Source organism: Ischnura elegans, chromosome 13 (genome assembly GCF_921293095.1).
Source record: "Ischnura elegans chromosome 13, ioIscEleg1.1, whole genome shotgun sequence".
NCBI lineage: Eukaryota > Metazoa > Arthropoda > Insecta > Odonata > Coenagrionidae > Ischnura > Ischnura elegans.
The window spans coordinates 11,704,052-11,721,510 of NC_060258.1; the positions used below are offsets into that span (position 1 = coordinate 11,704,052).

The window sequence follows — 17,459 nt, forward strand, 5'->3', positions numbered from 1 at the left end:
TTCTTAGAAAGAATACATTATTCGATGTGAGTAATATGCCTTCCGAAGCTTTTAAAGTTAAAAGGAGTTCAAACCAAAAACAAGTTCGAAGGACTCGGCACTACTACAATACTATAAAACGACCGTTGTCCGAAGGCCTTTAAATATGTATGGCAGGTTAGGAAGTGGAGGCCATGGATCATCAAGGGCTCTTGCCTAGAAATAGAGCTTGTTAGTTAATAAAAGAGTCCGTTTCCCCACTTTATGAACGCGATTTAAGTCCATTCTCCATGGAATGCACTCAAAGAAAGAAACCGTTCAGTGCACCTCTTGCAGTGCCCAACGATTGCATAATGAGAGTCATTCGTAGCAATATTTATAAATTTTACTTTCTGGTGATTATTTTCTGTCACTAATATATCTGTTATCCACACATAAAAGTGAATGAGACCATATTGCATCCACCCGCTTGCCGCGTCGCCGTACTCTCCGCCGCCGCCGGCCAGAACCGGAGTCGTCCGTGCGTTCGAAAAAAAGATTTAAAATTCGGGGTTGCAAATTGGTGCAAGGTTTGACTTTAGATTCACAATGTAGAAGCTTCAAAGAACGACATGATATAAGTTACTTAGTGTAAGCCGGTGACAATGTCTACTTTTTTTCTACGTTTATGTAAAAAAATGGGTTGAAAACAGGCTCCGCCATTTTGTTATGTATCTACGGTTATTGATGAAACAAAATCTTTAAAAACCTTTCAAATGAAATAATAAGAAGTGTCAATTAAGATGGTATAACAGTTTTGCCGATAAAACTTTTTATAAAACCACTGCACGAGGATAAAGTCGGCAATTTTCAGAAAAAATCGAGGGTGGTCGTTTTTCGCTAAATTTGCTCAACTTTGACCTCACATATATTGTTAAAGTGAAAACACAGGACCAAAATAATCTGGGAAGTTATGCACAATTTATTTGAGAATATGTATGCGAAGTTTCAACTTCCTAGCTCAAAAAAATCGATTTTGAGGTTTTGGCCAGCTTTTTTCGATTCTAGCCCACTGTGCGTCGTCGCCACGCAGAGCTGTGAGGGCACAGTCCAAACAAGGCCAGCTCGCAAAATCGAGCGCATTCATCTCCTATTTCTGGCCAAGGCCAAGTTCATCACTCCCTCCGTTTTCTTTTTTAGCCCCTTTCTATGATCAAGAGACCTGATGAAAAAGACAGAATCCTCCATTTCACTAGCTTCCTTTGTGTACATTAATGTCGTCTTTAGTTACTTTTCCATCTTTAGGTTCAATATGATGGGATCAGATGCACCGTTGGAGACCCCATCCACGGCACAGCGCAGCACAAGCTACATACAAGTTGCATCACTGTCTAAAATGCTTCATAAACCTAACCTTATTCATATCTACATGTCCGACAAAAGAATTCAGAATTAACTCAATATTTAAATTTAACAACAAGAGATCTAAACTATGGAAAAGGTTGACGTTCAAGATAAGCCATAGGCTGAAGGTTAGCGCAAATCTTTCTTTAACTGACAAAGTGAACAGAAAGCGTTTTCCTTCTAATCAAATTTTATAAACCATGGCGCATTCTTTTGAAATTACATTTTAATCACTGCACGAATACTTAATATGGTTAACTGACTGAAGGCTGAACATTAGTGACCGGAGCATTCACAATCCAATTAATTAATAATTAATGCAGATGAAATGGCTTAATGATGACATTTGTGGGCAGCAAAATTTTTAACCCTTATTTATCTCAAATCTTCAAGAAGTATAAATTTAAAAATTCCAATAATTAATTACTTTCACACATAAAATGGCTTAATTATGACATATGTGAGTGATATGAATTTTAATATTAAATAATAGCCAATTGACCCCAATCTTTTCATGGGATAAACACGAACATAGCTGAAACATTTCTATATTTTTTCGACTTGAGGCTGGTCAATCACTTCCTCGTGTGGGTGGTTATATCGAGAGCTAAACTTCCTCCATGTGAAATACACACAAAAACTTAACATTTTTTGCTCAACTCTATTCGCTGTTTGCAGGGGAAATACTGGCATTCCTATAAAACATTTCCGTACACTTACCTCAAGAACCGATGTTGGACAAGTATTTGGTGTGGGCACGAAGATGTTATCAGGCGACGCCTCTTAGATTGATGGAGGGCTGTTTGAAAGATGCCAAAACAAGGATCGAAAGAAAATATATGCAAAGGACACCACGCTAGTCCACAAGGCGTCCGAGTGTCACAACGGGCAGATATAATTCTAACCAACAACCACGAGGGAATAATATCACTGCATGAGAGCAATTCTAAGGTTTGTATTCCTCTTTCGGTACAAGCGAAGAGAGCGACGGCTCACTGCTATAGGGCCTATGGCTGAGTCCGTTGGAAATATCTCGTATGCTAAAGCACTTGCACGACCGATCTCGCACTAGCAGCGTTCAAGGCGGAATTCGGTATGCCCGAGTTATCTTCGAGGAGAGTGTTGCGAGAGATAAATGACATGTTTATGGCTGCGTGTCATCACGTTGAGGGGGAGTGGAGATTCTTGTGTCGAGACGCGGCAACGCTGGAAAGATAGCGGTCGGGGCGGTAGGGTAGGGTTTCTGGACAGCGTGCAACCAATCATCGCCCACCTTTCTCTTTGAAAATATTTGCCCGGGAATTCAACTACAACGTTGCTAATGACGCTTTACGAGTACGCCAATTTCATTTACGCATTCCCCAAGGGCATTTTGGAAGTAAACCAGCCATGTCCAAAGTTAATAAGGAGCAGAAGTAAACGCTGCTGGAGTTCATCGAAGGTAATTAACATGCTTTGCTTTGCCTAGAAAATACATTATCGAATTAATGTCGATATTAATTTTTCCAATTCCCTATTCAGCGAATTCAGAATTTGCCAAGAGAAAGTTTTCTACTCCACAAGGAGCAAAGGATGCTTCTAGACTGTGGGAGGAAGCATCGGTGAAGCCGAATTCGTGCGCAAAACGAAATTCGTGGAAAGAGTGGCGGGAGATGAGAGCATCAGCATTTCTTGCTCTGCGTATCTGTAGTACAAGGGGATTATTCTCAAAGTAAAAATACGGCCCGCATTGTAGGATGTGCGATCGTATGACGATCTTCGTAATTGTGTGGCTGATGTCATTTTTTTTATCATTAATTTTTTTACGTGCGTTTTCATATGAGCTGTAATTAATACCTTTCGCTTAGGGGTGGGGTTATGATTCTTGAAAAGAATTTGGTACACAGTCACAGCTATTAATTTTATGTTTTTAAACACACTGAATTTATAATATCGAATTTAAGTGGTGTGGGAGACAGTGGCGCCGACTCCATGGGGCCTGAGGGGGCCCGAGCCCCCTCAAAGATTCGTTTGGGGGGGCGGAGCCCCCTCAATAATTCAAGAAAATAATTAAGTTATGTTATGCTTTGTGAAATCACAAAAATATATTGGTAATTTTTATTTCCCATGTTTGACGATAGTTACCTTTTAAATAAATTCAACAATGTGTGTTGAAACAAATAATTATAAGGTTAAGCAGGTTAACTGAATTATAGTAGTGTGAATCACGGTAGTGTTTGGGTGCTGCGACTAACTTTGAATTTAACCTCTTCCCGGGGAAAGACCTCCGATATGGGCCCCCCCAATATTTTTTATAAGTCGGCGCCCCTGGTGGGAGAGGTGTGCATGCGGTTGTTATTGCTGACATTTTCAGTGGTATTCCACGACGAAGGCAACACTGAGTTACCATGGTATTTTTTACACGTGTCAACGGACCGTAGTTCCGAACGTGGTTGCAATATGCCTACTGTAAACGGGGGATTTGCTTGCGGGCCGGAAGCTCTCGTGGCGTCGTTGCAACGCAGAGCTGTGAGGGCACAGTCCAAACATGACTGGCTCGCCAATTCCAGCGCGTTTATCTGCCAAGGCCAAGTCCAACACTCCCTCCGTTTTTTTTTTCGTCCCTTTCAATTTTCAAGAGCCCTGCTCACACAGTATAGACTGATAAAATAAACAGAATCCTCCATTACTCATTTGTTTCCATTAATATTGTATTTCGATTCTTTTCCTTTGTTTGGTTCAATGTGAAGAGATGCTCCGTTGGAGACCCCATCCACAGCGCAGCCCAGTACAAGCTACATACAAGTTTCATCACTGACTAAAATACTTCAAAACCTGGCCTCATTCATGTCTACATGTCCAACAAAAGAAATCGGAATTAACTGAATATTTATTTACAAAACAAGAGAGTTTAAGTATGGAAAAGGTCGACGTTCAAGATAAACCAACCAACGCAAATCTTTCTTTAACTGACAAAGTGAACGGAAAGCCTTTTCCTTCTTACCATATTTTATTAACCATAACGCATTCTTTTGAAATTATATTTTAATCACTGCATGAATACTTTATGGTTAACTGACTGAAGGCTAAACATTAGTGACCTGAGCATTCACAATCCAATTAATTAATAATTAATGCAAATGAAATGGCTTAATAAGGACATGTGTGGGTCGCATAATTTTTAACCCAAAGTTATCTCATATCTGCACGAGTGACAATTTTCAAAATTTCAATAATTAATTACTTACACACATAATTGGCTTAACTTTTTTTAACTTTAGGATGATTATAAGTACTTCATCATGCGAGTGTTTATATCGAGGGCCGAACTTCCTCCATGGGAAATATACACGAACCCTTCACATTTTTTGCTCAGCTCTGTGTGCCTTTCGCAGGGAAAATACTGGCGCTCCTATAATTAAGACCTGTTGCAACTCAGCATCGGGAAGGTTTTTATTTTTTTTTCTCCTTCGCACCACCCAGCCTTGTTATCGGCGCAGTGAAGGTCACATTTTGACGTGCATTATTGAAGCCGAGGGAAGGTTTTCTTACGTCCAAGGAATTAACGTCGAAATAAAGCTAAGAAATAATGTTTTTTTTACGTTATATATTTGTTTTCAAATACTTGGGCTCTGAATTTGAGAAATTCCGCAGGTCGTGACTTTCTTTCTCCTTTAACTTTATATATTACTAATTACTTTCTTTCCGATAATGATGAATTCAAATTTTTTCATATACGTAGTTTGACTTCCTTCCTACGAAATTGGTCCATCAAATTCACATATATTACGTAAATATATACCATTAGTTTTAAGTTTAGTTTTGACGTTACTTCCTCGGCCGACTATACACTTCGGAATTCCGTATTCATTTTTTCTCTCCTCATCTTCCCCTCTCCCGTCCCTTTGAAGACTTCGAGAAGACCCAACGCGAGGCAATATGAACCGTCCTGCCATCTATAAGGGGTTAGGGAGAACTAAGACTAAACGTGTAGTCGCCATAGATACAAACAAAGCGGGCTTTTCATATTTTTGTTCGACCCGATGCAAACGTATAAATATGTTTATTATCCCGATAAGAATTACAAATCCACTGAAAAAGCCAAAAATGTAATAATAATATCTTAAACAGACAGTAGACGAATTAATGAAAATTAATTTTGACCAAGAGGAGACGAGATTTCGCTCCCGAGATTTTTTTTTACTGGTTTCCATCCGCCGATTTCTCTCGTAATTTTGGGTAAGGCACCTTCGTCTTAGACCATATGAGCTACAAGACGCACCTTCCACAGCCTCGAGTAATTAGGGAGTATAGTAAATATATCGGTGGTGGGGTCCTACGCGATAATGAAAATGTGATTTACCGTACTAGAATTCGGGGAAAAGGTCCTATTTTATCAGCTTACTGGACATTGTTTGCACTAACGCCTGGAAATAGCACAGGTTATGCAACGGAAGTAAATGCCACTGGTAGACTTCAAATATTATCCAGCAGGGAGGCATCTAAATAGTGAAGTGAATGAGTCAATAAATGACGTAACCGTATGCAATTCACGTCCATGAACATAGGAAAAGGAAGACCGTGTAATTAATCCAAAGTGAAAAAGCCAAACCATTAATTAATCTACAAAATGCTGTTTTCCATTGCATCCAAAATGTTTTCATTTACTTCATAAATTGTCATTAATTTTTGTAATTCAATCTGTAATGATAAAAATCAATGTCAATCTAAATATGAAATACTTGATCTTCTCAGAAAATATTCATTTTGATTCATTTCTTTCAAACCGTAAAACGTGTCCATTTTATAGTGGATTTAGGTTAAATAATACAACATCTCACTGGAAACATAATATCTAGCAATTTTGACTGTCAAATATGACGATTTCTGTCAAATAAGTGGCATAAAAAGGCATAGGATAATATTTGACAGTACCAAACGGCATATTCCTGCGAGATGGCAATGTATGGTAATGCGGGTTGCATAACTGCCTATTGATACCTAATTCGGTCACATTTGAGAAAACGCAACAATATGTTCCCGATTCGATTTTCGTTTAATGTTGACCTCCTGACCAAATACAACCTCTGATAACTCTTAATTGTTATTTTGACCTTTATATGGACGAATAAAAAGCTTAAAAAGGGATTAATTACTCTTAGAAATACATATTTATCTTTCGTAACATGTGAGTTGATAATTTACACATTTGGAGTAAGTTTTGAGATAGGTAGCGAGATACTTATGAAATGTCATTTTTATCTCACTAAAACTCGGGTTAAACTTATATTTATCGAAAAAAGCGAATTCTATATGAATAAAATTCAAATGAAACAATTTTTTGCTATTTATTAATAATTTTGCGTTTTCGCAAATTTGTCCGTAAATAGCTTATCGAGGTTTGACAGTATTTGTTTAAAATTAAATTTTTAGAACTGGGTCAAAACGGGACACCAAATTCTGATGGCGGTGCCGCGATTATAACAAAGAAGGAGAAGGCTGGAAAATCATTGCGACATACTCGCTTGTGCAGACAAAATGAAGCAGGAGTGAAATGGAGAAAGTGGGAAAGAAGAGAAAGGAGAGAAAACGATTTGAGGAGAGAACTAGGGTAGGGAATTTACAATGTCATTTTTTTTAATTCATTTTATTCTTGGCTCGTTTCCATGTGAACGCAGAAAGAATAGTCTGGAAATTAACTGTATTTTTCTTGAAAAATCAAATTCTTAAGGCTTGGATACATATAAACAGTTCTAGGCAGAATTTTTGTAATTGATTCAATCTCAAACTCCAATATTCCCGACAAAACGTTCTCCTAATGCAGGGGTCTCCAATTTACCAGGCCACGAGGGCCACATTCCAAGTTCAGAATCGCCCCGCGGGTCGGATAGCAAATTTGCCGATTACTGAAGCATACGATATTCGATACTTGAAACGACTGCGCGGGCCGGATGAAAGCCCCCAGCATAACTGCCTATGAACGTGCAGACCGCTGCTGTAAATGACTAAAATAATTATTTTTAATTATATTATCCGGACATTGTCTATAACTTAGCCATTTCCTGTCAGACGAAATAGGTTGGGAGGTTAACATGTATTGAACGTAAAATCAATTAAAGTGTAATCAACGGAAGAAAACGAATACTCGGGTGTATAAATCCAGGGGCAGGTTGGTCCTGAGGCACCATCTGTAGTTTTTGGGCGGGAAGAGAAGTCCACATCTCACCATTCAAATGTCTCTCCCCCTCCATGACCTCATCCTACGTTTTCTCTCGCCTCCAAGGCTACTAATTGCCCATCTTAATTTTCCTCTGCCCTCCCGGGAAATTAAGATTCTAAGAGCTCCTGGGTTAAAATTAACAATAAATTGATAAGCCATTTGTCGCATATTTCTTGAAAGACGCACTTACAATGATCTATGGAAAACAGGAATCCGATGAGCCATTTTTAAGATACTTGACGCTGAGATTAGAACGATTAAGAATGGGCTATTATCGAGAAGTACGTTTTTTCTCGAGCTTGAGAAGCTGTTTGGAACTTCAGGTTGTGGTGACGGCATTCATTAAGGCCGCTTTACACGGTGAAAGATCATTCGAAAGATCTTTCGAAAGATCATTCGAATGATCCATCATTCACCGTGTATAAATAAATAATACGAGATCTGTCTGCTAAATTTAAAAAAATGCATTTATGAAAGAATTAAATCACTCATCCTAATTATCAGAATGCTGCTTTCTTGACATCCCTTTTTAATAGCACTAGCGCGCAGTTCAATTTGCATCGCATAAGTGACCGTTAAAAAACTCAAAAGGCGAAGGCGTTGCCGCGTTACTTCGTGGACTACCGGCAAATTATTTACACCACGACCCTTTTCCCCTCCAAAATTCCCCCCGTTTCCAAATTTCGTTTAAGATTTCATACTTTTATAACGGTGATCCGAATGATGCTAGATCTCTGAAGAGATAAGAAAAAATCTGCGGAAGTGTGCAAAGGGCTTTCTCTTCATTTTACTGCCGCAATATGTTTTCGTCTCTGCCAATGAGTGGTTTCCCTTCTATCCGACACTGCAGGTTAGCTTATATGTAAGGCGCCCGCCTCTCTTGTATTGCATATATCGTCGGAGTAACGTCGTAATCTTCGGAGTTAAAGGTAATACGTATTTTTAATTAAATTTAAGTAAGCTCACCCATTTTACGACTTCTTCATGTACAGTGGCTATCGTTTTTTTCTATTTACATCGAAGCATAGAAGCCTAGCCGTCGACGAACCCTAAATCTACGACTACTTAAACTAATCTTAATACTACAACTACCACTAAAATCAAATTGACGTGAGAGTCGTCGCTGTCTTGGATTTCATGTCGTCGTAGTAACATCGCTTGTGCTTTCACAGATATGTTCACACCGCCTTTTAGCGCTGCCACACGCCTTTCAACTTATATTCTTTTATGTTAAACTAGCTGACCCGGCGAACTTCGTACCACCTAACAATCAATGAACTTACAGTTTACTTACACCATTTATAAATCAAGAGCGCTGTATCGTTTTTAATCATGTTTAATTTATTATAATAAAATAAGGATACAAATTCAATAAAACTACGTAAATGAGTACCAAAATTGCTTGTCAGAAAGACATTTTCTTTAGTGAATCTACATAGGGTGAATGGGAGCACGTTTACGCGGATTTTTTTCAACAAATTTTCTTACGTTTTAGCTTAAGAAATTTTGGGCATTGTGGTTTAATAAAGCAGTTCATGAAATAAAAATTATACGCATTCAGTTGTTGGCTATTTGCGTTATTAGCTGTAAAAAAATGTTTTTAGGTCCAAGTCTGTTGCATACACTTGGCCCATTCAGGGGCCAGGTTGACACGACCCCAGACCGACGCTTGACTGATGCTCAAAATCGTGCAAGAAAAACCCCTATGAAGCAGCATTCGCATTAAATGACTTAAGGCGCGCCAGTTTTAGTATCTCTGTTTGGAAAAAATGCACTGCGTAAACGTACTCCATGCGTAAACGCACCACGGTGAGCCCTACACATTCGGGTTTAATGTCTTGCGTCAAGCACCTTCTGAGAAACAACAGTTTTTTTTTTGTTATCAGGTGCAAGATGAAGCGGATGAAGCTAAATAAATATAGCGAAGCAAAGCAGTGACGCAGCGAGGGGAGGTTTTGGGGGATAAACCCCCCCCCCCCCAAGAGCTTAGAGAATTTTTTTATGAAATATTTTGTTATTAATATTAGGGGGACGGATGACTAACAAACAAAACATATTTAACTATTCACACAGCCACAAAACCCACTATTTTGAACCATTTATCTTAAAAAATGTCTGGGGGAAGTGCCCCCACACTTCCCGCTTACCTTAGCTAGTTTTCTATACCCTACAGACCCGTGGCACAGAGTATACAGAGAGGACAAAAGCCACTTTCTCCCTTTAAATTTTGTAATGCGGAATGCGCGCGTGGGCCATGTTCTAAGCACGTCAGTTCAAATATATTCAAATATACCATTCACTGATTCGCAACTATCACGTCCACGGCCGATTCCCTGAACATAAAGTGAGGAACTCTGTGCTTTATTTTGTTAAATCCGCGGTTAATGAAAAGATTCACTTGTGTCAGAGCTGACGTAAAAGACTGGGAAATATTTTGACAACGTGGCGCCAACGTCTTTAAGATGGGCGCGGGATGAGTTGCAAACCGAATCAAAAGTGGGGAGGGATGATGTTTAAATCAGTAATGCTCGCGGATGATCAAACGTTGATTAGCGAGACAGCGACGAGATGCTAAAGCTAAAGGGGATGCGTTGGACAATCGTTGCGAGGAATATTGAATAGAGGATCAAACAGAAGACGAACATGGTATTGCGGTTTTGTATAGCATCAAGAGGTATGAATATTTACGCTTAAGGTAAGAGTATGTGGGGAAAATACGAACAGGTATTGCAAGTCAACTATTTGGGCAGCACGTTAGAGTAGCACGGATACAGCAGTTAGGAAATCATGAAAAGAAATGCGTTACAAAATGAGGCGTTCATGAACAGGAAGGAGTAATCTAAAGGAGGAGATCGTTGTGTGAGAGTTTAAAGATAAGTCTGGTGAAGATAAGACGGAGAGGAGGAGAAACGACAATTAAGTGCTTGGCATGGTGGGTGAGGAGAAGCAGATTCTTGATGAGATTTGATAAAGACAGAAGGCATGAAAGGAAGGATTGCTGATTTGGGGAAGAGATGTTGAAAAAAGTGCTGGAGGGAATGGTGTTTGGGAAATGAGGGAGAGGAATGAATAGAATAGGAAACGTTGGTAATTTTTATAGGAATCGTACACTGTTAAATTTTGAAAATTTATTGAAACCAATAAAATGAATTTATGTGGTAACAAATTCACAATAAACTCCCATTTCTTCATCAATAGCATGAATATGTCAGGTAAAAAACGGAAATAAAATAATATAAGGGTAAAAAAAATAATTTTTATTTACTGCCACGTTTAAAAAAAGAAGAAAATAATATCCAACGGCTGCTTAAATTATTAACATGAAAGTTTGAATAACTATCAAAAGAACATTTAAAGTATCAAAAACCGAAAATGTGATTAATGTAAGATTATATTGCTTTTTCTAAAAGGCAAGTCTGATGCATAAAGATCTGCGAGGATTAATTTTATTATTTTATAAAAATCGCATTATCCTTCAATATTATTTCACACATTCTTTGTTTTACGGAGTGGATTTTTGCAATCGATTTTAATTTTAAGAGCAACCTCCACCAAGTGGATGTATCAATTATTCTATCATCAATACGCGGACTTTCAACTTTCAGCGATAATTTTTATTGTGAACTGAAGGCATAACAAAAGTTTTCTTATCTACTTTTAACGAAATGCCAGAGCTCTACTTGGTTGGCTAGCCTACTTGGTTGGCAAAAAAATCGTCTTTTAATATTATAAGCCCTTCGAATGATATGATTAATAATATAGTTATTATTGTCTATTTATTTTCATGCACTTCATTTGTTTTATTAAGTGCAACAACATTATAGTTTCCATTTACATGAAAATGTAACAATATCCATTCACTTTGATTCTCCAATTATCTGATCGTAATTTTAAACTTTTTTACTACTTTAAATCGGCATGAGAAATCAAGAACTAATACAATAGTTACTTTAAAAGCCTAAGACAGTTACTTAAAAGATTTTCTAGAAAATGCCATCATGCACATTCTTTCTTATGTTCAAAGTAATTGGAACTAATTGATTCCGAATAATAAAATGTTACTATATATATTCTATTCATAGTATTCATCTTGCCAACCTACCTTCTCTTGATGTCCTCAAATTGATGTCTTAACACGATGGTATCTTTTTCAGTTTGTCACATATTCTGTACTCTCATGCATTTCACTTTCTTTGCTTTATCCCTCAAAGTATTAATCCCATTTCTTTCTTGATTCTAAAATTAAAATACCTCTCTAAATATTCATTACTTTAAATCGACATCAGATATCTTAATTTAATATAATACTTCCATTAAGAGCCGTGAAGAGGTTAAAAAATTTTCAAAGGATTCGCCCGAGTGCCATATTCTGATAAAATATCCAAATAAAATAGTTCATCCTGTCAACCCACCTTTTAAGATGTCCCAAAATTGAGGTCTTAACACACCTTATAGTTATGTTTTTCTTCATTTTCTCTTTACTTAAACAATCTTATCTCATTCCCGATATTAATGTCCGTAACTTATTACTCCGATTTGAAATAGTTTTGCAGCAAACATTTGTTTACTTCAATTGTTGATTGAAACATGGAGACGGCAGAAGTTAAGTGCGAAGACGAATATTCCACGCAGCGAAATGCAATTTTATAGAGTTGATAATAAAAGGAATGGTAAATCGCACATTTTCTATTGAATATAATCAACAAAACAATCCACTTATTATACTTTACCCTTTGCTAACAGATGCGTAATTTATTCTCTAAATACTACAGCGCCTCCATAGGTCACTTCCGAAACTAAATATTAAGCCTCCATTTATTGATATTACTGGATATGTTGTTCAGATTGTGGTATAAGTACGTGTAGGAATTCCTTTATAATTAATTTATTAATACTGCACTGTCATCCAATTATAAGCTCTCCTACAGTTTACAGCTCTCCTACAGTCAATGCTCTTTATCATAGAAAAGTAAATATTATCCTCCGTGAAATGAACTTCTCGAAAGAATTTAATAACATCAAACTCATCACTAAAGAAATTGGCTTTACAGAGTCGATTATTCGGTTTCTATTAAAAAAAAGGAACAAACATAATGAAACCTCGTTCGAAAAGCAACTATCTTTTTGCAAAAAAAACTAAAACTGAAAAGCAACTACAACTATGTTTTTTTTCCGTTTGTGTCCGTTCCCTACCTCCATTCGTGACCATATGCTATCGGGTGCAGTCAGTTTTTTTCTAGTGATCATCTTGATGCAAATCATATTTTAGCGCTATTTGAACACCGCTGGTAGCGACGCACACGGCAAAAAGTATATTTTAAAAAACGATGACAAACGTTAAAAGCGAATGCGCAATGCCAAGTCCCGCGCCCCGCGCCAACCTCAGGCGCCAACGTGCACGTAGAGGCTAGAAAGGTTGTTGATAGAACGAATGGTCGAAATAAGTTTTAACAAACATGTAAATACGGCTCGAATGCCCATGCTCTCGTACATATTTGTGATCCTGCGTCCAGAAGAAAGTGTCGCCGCGCCTTGACATCATAGTTGGAGGAACTGGGTCAACTCCCATCTCATCTGTGTGAAAGTAATCCTGCAAGGGGCCTACGTTGCATGAAATCGGATGCTATTTTGTGGTTTTATTCGAATGATATTTCCAGGCTATCGAAATTGACGTGGAAACATCAATTTCATTTTCTATAATGAAGTGAATATTTTCGTTCCGGGATAAAAGTTTTTTTTACGTCATAAACATGGATGTTCAAAACATTTTCCACAGTGACAGCGAAAGGTTACTAGTCTGTCGATTGTGTCTAGTGGGAGACGAAGATTTGGTCAACATTTTCGATCCCAAAGGCTATCATGGTTATCGGTTGTGGGAAGTAATCAAGGAGCTGCTTCAGATGGAGGTAAGTGGTTAGCGTGGACGTTTTTGTTGTAGAGCCAAGGATGGTTTTTAATCTTACTATGGAAAATTTGGTGGGCAGATTTCCTCCATAATTTGATCAATCGAAGATATTTTCTGCCGGTGAAAAGTCGGAAATTTGTGTTTGATTTATGCACAAAGTGCTTTCGTCGATTTGTACGAGCGATAAATGCGAATTTACTTGTTGCCACTTCCCTTGCAATGGTGCGCTCCCATATTTAAATGTTGTTGTTGTGAAACATTTTTTGCCTTGTTAAATGTTTCATAAACCAACTCGTTGGCATAATATCAGAACACAGCATATCCCTATGAAAAAAATATATGCAACGCGAATAATATTGCATGATAATTTTGTACAAAAGTTGGTGGAATTCAGTGTGTGGTTGCCTTGTACACGGGTTGTATACAAATTTGAGTGTGGAAATACATACATTTAATACTGGTAGTATATGTAATCTGAATGCAGAATGATGATGAAATATGTATTCCGCATGTCCTTATAATGGTCCAAATCGTGAAGAGTTACCATCTTAAAAACAGTTTAATCAGTGGGAAATCACCAAAAACAGGGATTGCAAATTACTATATTATCACCCCCCTCAATTCAATGTAATTTAAGACAATTTTAGTAAAAAATTTAGGTTTTCCCTTAACATGCAGAAATGTATGGTGCCTAGAGGCTTAGTAATAATATCTGCCCTTTGATCACTTAACGGCATATATTGTACATTAAAAATCTTTTTCTGAATATGATCACTTAGAAAATAATACTATAAAATATTTTAAGACCTCAAAAATATTACATTCTACCGTAAGTTATTTAATCAGTTAGTGAATAGAGGACTGGTTGTCTCCAGTCAAGATCACTGGCTTTTTTGTATCTACTTAGATACACAAGTTTGTACACAAGTCTTTTTCTTGAATTTCCAATTGTCCATTAAATGTCATGCACCCTCACACAAAGCAGCTAGTTCCACGTTATTGAGAGTAGTGATACAATTGACTGTTTTCTTGTACTCCATCATGCAGTGCGACCAAATACTTCCACATTAACAAAACCATAGATGTGGACTTTCTATCTTAATCTGAATCTCCTCACCTAGATAGACTAGGAAGGAATTATTTTTTTTAGTAAAATATGCAAACATTGAGTCAAAATGACCCGCTATGGCATGTAATAAGGGTGTAAGGATTGGTCTGTAGTGCTAGTGGTAAGTAGTTGGGGAAAAGTCGAGGATTTTAAATCTTGTAGCTCATCATCACTGGTCAACAATCCTAGGATTGGTTTGATGAATGCTAACTGAATATTCAAGTTGTGGCCTTAGGATATACATTATAAATACTGGAGAGTCACCTTAAAAATTACTGTGTTCTAAATGTTTCAAGAAATTACGGGGAAGTGTTCAATCCAACACAGAATGTAGAGTAATCTGTTTTGACCAATTGCCAGTGTTTGTTTGAACATAAAATGCAGAAATAGTGCTGATGTTTATTCATTTTAAATAGGTATAATTGCCTTTTGTACAGGATGATGTCCCTTCTTGTACTATTTGTTGCTAACCATCATTAAATGAACTCGAAACAAAGTTACTTTGATTGTTGGTGCTTTCGAGAATGACCTTAATGTTGGAGGCTGTGATTTTATTAGCCCTTGGGCTGGGGGAGTTGACGATTTGAGTTGCCAGACAGGGTGAAGAGACCCCTTGTGCAGAAGGCACCCCCTGTCATCTACATCTACATATGTACCTAGTAGCCCACAAGACACCTACAAGGCGTGCGGCAGGGGGTATTAGTACACAAGCCATCTACAAATAAAGAATCAAGTGCTATGTGAAGTTGGGACTAGCATTTATTGTATTCCTTTATCATTATCACTGGTCAACAATCCTCAGATTGATTTGATGCAGCTCTCCACTCCATTCTCATATCAGCTAATCTTTTCACACCTACTAATTTCTTCTCTTTCACATCTCTCTTTACTTGTTCCATATATTTTGTTCGAGGTCTTCCTTTTCCATTCTTGCCTTCCACTTGTCCTTCGACGATTGTCTTCGTCAGGCCATCATGTCTCAAGATGTGGCCAATAAGGTTGTTCTGTCTTCTTATTAAGGTTTTTATTATCATTATTATCAAAGAATTAGTTACAAGTCGACCATATTGTCGGGTGGTAACATAAAGTTAGGGCACAATAATATGTATAGACCAAAATGCAAAACAAAACAAAATACTTTGTACCAAAAGAAATTGTTAAAAAGCCCTCAAAAAACCATTTTTTACAAAATACATGTCCCTTATACATAGCATCAGATCAGCAAAAAAAAACCAATAAGTACTTGTCTAATTTACATTGCCCTGAAAATCCATTTTTACACCATAATATACTAAGTCCAAAGAAAAAAGACAAGAAACACCAAATTAAAAAATATATGATTACAAAGCCCTCAAAATTCAATTTTATCTATCCTTTTGGTAAATACCTATAGAGGCGTGAATTGGAAATGGCTCCTGAAAAATTTCCTCCGGTAAGCCATTCCAATCCTCTATCCCCCGATGCAAGAAGGAAAATTTTAGTCGACCTGTCTGCTGTCTTGGGGCCTTGATCTGGTAATTATGATCCCTCCAACCCAGATAACTCGGTCCTTTTAACCGATTCGTTAGCTCCCTCCACGCAGGATCACCACTGTAAGTTTAAAATACACACTTTAATCGTGCTTTCTTCCTCCTTGACTCTAAAGAATTCCATCCCAGCGTTATTAACATTTCCGTGACGCTTGCCTTCCTTCTGAAGTTTCCCAAAACAAATAAATCTAGCTGCTAATCGCTGAACTTTTGTTAGTTGCTTGATCTCCCGATTCAAATGAGGATCCCATACTGATGCCCCGTATTCTAGAATGAGCCTAACAAACGTTTTATTTATTTTTCATGAGGCTTCACTTCTCCCCTACTCTTCTTAGGACTCCCTCGTTACTAACTCGGTCCATCCATTTGATATTCATCATTCTTATGAATAGAACCACATTTCGAAGGCCTCTATCGTTGCTTCCTCCGCTGCGGTCATTGTCCATGCCTCCCTTCCATATAGGAGCATACTCCAAATGTAGGTTCTTATAAATTGTTTCTTTACTTCCACATTTAAGTTTCCCGCTGTAAGCAGGTCTCTCTTTTGGTGGAATGCTCTCTTCGCCTGGGCTATTCTGCTGATAATTTCTTTCTTGCTTCTCCCGTCCCTGGTTATCTTGCTTCCCAAATAACAGAATTCATCCACCTCTATCAGTTTTTGCTTCCCTATTTTAAATCTTGTAGCTACCGTGTGGTAAAATGCCATTCATTTGTTTTTGTTTCCTTGCAAGGTGTCCAAGGATGAGGGTCTCCCGTCTGCTGTTTGCAAGGTGTGCGTCGAGAAGGTGAAGGAGTTCAAAGTCTTCAAGACGTTGTGCATCCGAGCGAACATCGCATTGCTCACAATGATCGCGGGTCGCGGGATGGTGGTGAGTGCTTCCTTCATATACTTGTTGTGGACTCTGTCTTGAGGGTTTGTTTCAATCAGGCTTCCTACTCAACCGTGAAAACCTCAAAACCGTGAATAAGTCGTGAATTTCGTCATTATAACCTTAGACATTTCTCAAACTTAATAGGGTATTTTCCTTCATCAAAGAAACCAAAAGGCATTGATTGCGATTTGTTACCCACCATTACTGTATTCATGGTATACAAATTATTTCGTTTTTGAAATACCGGTCTAGATGAATGGCAATGGTCCATTTTTATCCTCATTTGCAAAGGGCCAGATTGGCGCCCATGCGATGCCTCTCCACGTGACATCACAGGGACCTAGTTTCTACACGAGAGGATAGGAGTTTCGCATCGTCTGAGGTTACCAATGCATGCATGAGGCACAAAGATCAGGGAAACATGTCTTAATAATCACTTATTAAAACTCGCTAAGGTCGGAAAGTTTTCTTCGTTTGATAAGGT

General features: G+C 37.9%; 2 protein-coding genes across 9 annotated transcripts in view; one reads left to right on the forward strand and one right to left on the reverse strand.

Moving 5' to 3' along the window:
• LOC124170021 overlaps positions 1-12,815 on the reverse strand; it is a 343,638-nt gene extending 330,823 nt beyond the window's left edge. Inside the window, exons 1-2 of the mRNA XM_046548706.1 lie at positions 11,974-12,815; positions 11,664-11,797 (exon numbers count right to left, since the gene is read on the reverse strand). The gene's annotated coding sequence lies outside the window, so the exon portion shown is untranslated. The remainder of the gene's footprint in view (positions 1-11,663; positions 11,798-11,973) is intronic.
• A 117-nt stretch (positions 12,816-12,932) lies between these two features.
• The window catches only part of LOC124170070, a 154,283-nt gene continuing 149,756 nt past the window's right edge, over positions 12,933-17,459 (forward strand). For 3 of the 8 annotated variants that reach the window (XM_046548757.1, XM_046548762.1, XM_046548763.1), the window contains exons 1-2: positions 12,936-13,467; positions 16,835-16,972. In XM_046548757.1, the coding sequence (XP_046404713.1) occupies positions 13,312-13,467; positions 16,835-16,972 (294 nt within the window). In that variant the 5' untranslated portion in view covers positions 12,936-13,311. Of the gene's footprint in view, positions 13,468-16,834; positions 16,973-17,459 lie in introns of all 8 variants that reach the window. The other 5 variants (XM_046548764.1, XM_046548759.1, XM_046548758.1 and 2 more) reach the window with 4 other exon arrangements.